Below are 5,107 nucleotides of genomic sequence, written 5' to 3'. Positions count from 1 at the left end.
AGTGTTTTTTTATGTGGTGCCAAACTTCGAAAAATCAGACAACTAAAAATTATAATAAGCAGGTCAAAGATTGCCATGAAAGTGAAGACAAATACCAATCGGACAAAGAAAGAATACAGGCTCTATAAATTTAATACTTTTAAATATATTAATTAATTATTATTAATTAATTATAAAAATAATAATTACAAAAAACGTAATGAATTATAAATATGTACTAAGTTCTTAAACAAAATTGCAAAACGTTAATTTAAATTAAGTTTTAGTTTTCTCCACCAAACCTCCTTCCAGTCGAACAAATTTTTCCAATCCCCTTCTTAAAAAAAAATAATTTACATAACCGTGGAGTCATCTCTGCACAAGCTTGTCTTATGCAATTCATTAGGTCATCCAAATTCCTTGGTCTGTTTTTATAAACTTCTTGTTTTATAAAACCCCAAAAGTAAAAGTCCATAGTTCTAGAAAACTAAAATTTAATTTAGATTGTTTTGCTATTTTTTGTTTAACCACTTAATATTTATGATTCATTATCTACATTTTTTGTAGGTTAATTATTATTTTTATTATGGCCGCAATTAAAAGTGCTGTATTTTTTCTTTGTCCGATTGGTACTTGTTTTCACTTTCATGGCAATCGTTGACCTGCTTATTTTAATTTTTAGCGGTTTGATTTTTCAAAGTTTGGTACTACTTACAAAAACACTCAATAGACATTTGTCGTCAAATTTGGTATATGGGTATTTTGATGAGTGTTGAATAGCCTGGTAATATTATCTTTTTGATAAAAAAATGCCTAATACCACTTTCTGAACACTTCTCAGCACTTTTTTCATTTTGTTACCAACTTCTAGTTGTTTCTCTTCTTTACAGAAGAAAATACACAATTGCTATATCTTCAAAATCGCTGTCTCATCTATCTTGTCTTTTATTCTTGAGTCTGCATTATTCTACTGGCAATCCTTATTCATATGCGACTTTGGTTCAGGAGGTAGAAGAACTTTTTGGCTTGCTTGCCATGAATTTCTAGCTACCATTTTTGAGCCTTATATTTGCGCATGAGTGCTCAGCACGCAATACTGTAGGTGAATGCAGATAACTTTTCGCTAGGAGTAAGTCATTGGTTTTTAATGTTCGTCCCGTTTCAAAGTACTTAATGACCATCGCCTCCATCTGGAAGATAGCAGCATGCATTCCAAGACTAAATTGAACTTGAACAATTTCCTTAGTCCCATGTATTCCAGTTCCAGCTCATATGTTTATCTCTGAGTCGTTTATATATCTTGAAGTTCTTAATTGTATTTAAATCGCCTTACAGCTTCTAGTGTATACCCCACCCTGAGTCCAAATGATTGATATTATATCCTTATTATAATCCTAGCATACAAATCGTGCTTGTTCTTGAATGAAAATATTTCAGCAAGACATCTAGGGCTAGGATATGGCTCTCAAGATCTTGTCCTCATGATCCTCAGTCAAGCTAGATTTTTAATACCACTTATGAGCTTTTCCACTTCCTATTGCAGCGTCTTCGGTCACCATAGGTTAGCACTGGACTTTTTGTGTGTAAAACGATTAGTCCATTTCCTGTCTCAATTTTTTCTACATAGTTGCCTGGAAGATTTTGAAGAAAACAACTATTCTGCAGTTATAGTTGCCTATAGTCTAGAAAAATGTAATTTTTTATTTCGTAACTGAGACAGAGATATGGTCGAATCATCACACTGTCACTCTAAAGCAACTGATTATATAAAATTTCTGATTTACATAGCTAGACAATTTTCAGGATACTTTTACAATTTTTGGACATTTATAAAGCCATTGATGATGTTTTATATTTTGCTAATTGATGATTATAATGTTAGCAGAATATTATGCCGAATTTCGGATTAGTGACTCGGATTCCAAAAATATTTACATAGTATTAGGGCGCAAACGATATTTTTTTCATATTTAGGTACTTACTTATAGTCCCTTCTTTGATGTCAAAGTCGTATTGGTCGAGTGTACCCCTATAAGAGTCAGCGTAGTAAAATTTGTTTGCAGCAACGTCAATAGCAATTCCATTGGAAATCCCTATTTTGGTAAGATGTTTGGTTACTTTTCCATTTTTTAAACTGTAAAAGTTGCCTTTCCCGTCAGGAATATCATCGTCTGGCGGCGCGACCCCCATGGTACCTAGAGGAAGCTGCTAGTGTATTACACTTGGAAATATTTTCAATAAATAAATGATAATTATAGAATGGGTCATATCTTAATGGAAAAGTTCCGGATATTATATCTACAGCGATTGAGACAAAAACACAATTGAAATGTTACTAAATTGGATATGTGTCTCACTAATTTAATTTTATAGGTAGAATAAACGCGATCTTTCACATCAAAAATAAAAACAAAACTTGATTAATGAATGAGTGAATATAAGAAAATAGTAAACACAGTGTTTCACCACAGTTTGTATTAAATAGGGTCATGTTTCATAAACTGTTTTTAACATCTTATCCTGAAACATTAAGAATATCTTATTTTTAATTATATATTAATTTGCATCACATTTCAAATCTTGTGTAACATATTAATGTTGTTGAATAATATAAAGTGAAACAAAATATCTCTTTTATCTCGAACACTTTTTTTACTTTTAACAGTAAACTATTTTAGTCGAAATTAAATAAACTCTCAACATTTTTTGCTCAATATGTGCGCCATCAAGCATCTTTTATCGGTGAGCGAAAGAAAAAATATATGCAATATGCAAAATGAAGCAATATTTCATAAGATTTATCTAACTCAATTATCGTATTTTGGATTCATAAATTTCCCATTAGTCATGTGACGTTCTTAATAAAATACTACTCTACTTCTTCTTATTTCTTATATCTTCGTATATATTTTAATAATAAATTGGTCTAAACTGGGAATTTGTTTGAAGTTTGATTGAGTAGCGTTTATAAGAAATAAACATTATTAACCATTTTTTACATAAAAAAAATGTGTTTTTGCCAATAACTTTTAACTGCTTTGAAGGCGAGGGATAAGTTATGATCGATAAGTATTACTAAGAAACATGATTATTTGAGGGTTTTAGTTGATCCAGGTTATAACCCATGACGTGCATAGCGGGGAGGTATGACCACATTTTTATAAAAAAAAAATAATTGTTTAGTTAATTTCTAGATATTTTTGTATTACCAAATAATGCTTTGCACTTTAGTATTATTATTTTAATTTTAACAGAGACAGAAACAATATTGTTTAAATCTGAAGTTAATACCTTTCATAATTACTATTGCGTTCTCACATTCAAATCATTAGTATTAAGTAACTGTTGTTTGATTTTGTAAATGTTTACTTGTTACAATAGTTAGTTAGAGTCTTATGTGACCTTTTAAACCTTCTTAGAAATTCGCTTATTGTTAGAATAAAACCTCTAAAGAAGACCGATTGCAATGAACCAAGACCAATCAACAGAGCTGCCATATTTTAATACATCACCTTTATAACCCTAAAAGTGTTAAAAGTACCTAACTACAATGACAGTAGTAATGCCTATTGATTATAACTGTTACTATTATTTAACTTACAGTAACGATGCATAACTATTGATATAGAGTATTTCTGTTTTGTATGTCTCTGGTAGCATCTACCGCATATTCATTGTTAAGAGTTTTATAAAAGCACCTTATAAATATTGTGTTAGTTAATGTCTTATAAGTTATAATAAAGATATCAAATCAACAGCGGTAGCAAGCTAGTAGTTATTGTTAAATTATTATTAGTAGCTTAAGTTATATAAAGAAAATAGTTGTCAACATCTACCTAATTATAAAATCTATGGTAAAAGAAATTCGATATTTTATTATCAAGATGACAAGTAACATTCTTCAACAGAAATATTGATGATTAATTATTATCAATGTAACATTTATAAAACCACAAGCACCTTACGTTATCGCTGTTACAATAATGCAAGCCTTTTATAAAACTAATTCATATTTTATACAGGGTGTCCCGAAAAATATGACGCTCGGCCTCTACAAATACACAAATTTAGGCTTTTATTCTGTGTATTTTTTACTTAATTTTAAGCCCATAATATTCGGGTTAGGCCCGATTTTTGAAACGGGTATGTGTTTGGTTTAATTCTCCCAGATTATAAATAATTTAATTCTTTACTCTACCTGTCCAAAGTCTTCCTGATGGATCACACTTTCCATCATTAAAAACATTCTCTGTGTTTTCATCCACTTCATGCAATATCTTCAGGCTTGCGACTTTTTCGCTCTCACCGTCCCACGTTATCAGAGCAATTTCTCGTCCATAAGTGATAACGAACTGATCGGTTTGTCCCTTCACGGGANTGACGCAAGTGACGCACCGCTTCACCTAAAATTTCTGTTTGGTTGTGCAATTTAAAATTATTTTTAATTTTATGTAAATTTTATAATTTAGGTATAATTCTATATTGAAAATGTATTGTGTTTGTTTGTTTAATACGCAGAAATAAACAGAATAGTTGCGCGGTGAACGCCTTCTAAAAAAACATTGTCTTCGTTGAGCGCGAACATCAACCTCGTAGCATAGCGGATCGAAATCAGTCTGTATTCCGCTTCTCTTTGTAGCGTTCATAAATGTCAATCGTATCACCCACATATTGTTTTCTAACGAATCCAAATTTTGTTTAAACTTGCACATAAATAGATACAACTGTAGATATTGGTCAGACCAAATTCCACATTGGATGACAGACGTTCACACCAAATGACCACAGAAAGTAAATATTTGATGTGGCACGTCATAGGACCTATTTTATAAACGGAAATTTGACCTCTGAAAGATATTTATTATTTTTGCAAAAATATATTATTCCAGAGCTTAGACGATTATTCCCGAATGATGACAATCCCAATTTACCGGCAGACAATTACCTATGGTTTCAACATGATGTGGCAGCTCCACATTTTGGACAAGTGGTACGGGCACATCTAGATGAAACTTTTTCTGATAAATAAAGATTCCGTCTGTAAGAATGGACTAAGAAATGAAAATTCATCCAACAGTTACTCTTTAATGCCAATACGTGGGCACATGTTGTCACATTTAAAATATTA

The 5,107-nt window shown here is 31.2% G+C and overlaps 1 protein-coding gene across 1 annotated transcript; it reads right to left on the bottom strand.

Moving 5' to 3' along the window:
* Positions 1–1,961: 1,961 nt before the first annotated feature.
* Positions 1,962–4,382, bottom strand: LOC111691316 (regucalcin-like; the record flags this gene model as incomplete). The annotated part of the gene is given in 2 exon segments (XM_023456732.1): positions 1,962–2,174; positions 4,178–4,382. Coding segments are annotated over 2 exon segments (418 nt in total), but the record flags the coding sequence as incomplete, so codon positions are not given.
* Between the last annotated feature and the right edge of the window lie 725 nt (positions 4,383–5,107).

Source organism: Anoplophora glabripennis, unplaced genomic scaffold (genome assembly GCF_000390285.2).
Source record: "Anoplophora glabripennis isolate ALB-LARVAE unplaced genomic scaffold, Agla_2.0 scaffold2445, whole genome shotgun sequence".
Classification (NCBI taxonomy): domain Eukaryota; kingdom Metazoa; phylum Arthropoda; class Insecta; order Coleoptera; family Cerambycidae; genus Anoplophora; species Anoplophora glabripennis.
Note: the sequence above shows the minus strand (reverse complement) of the source record. Positions and strands in the feature narration are given on the sequence as shown.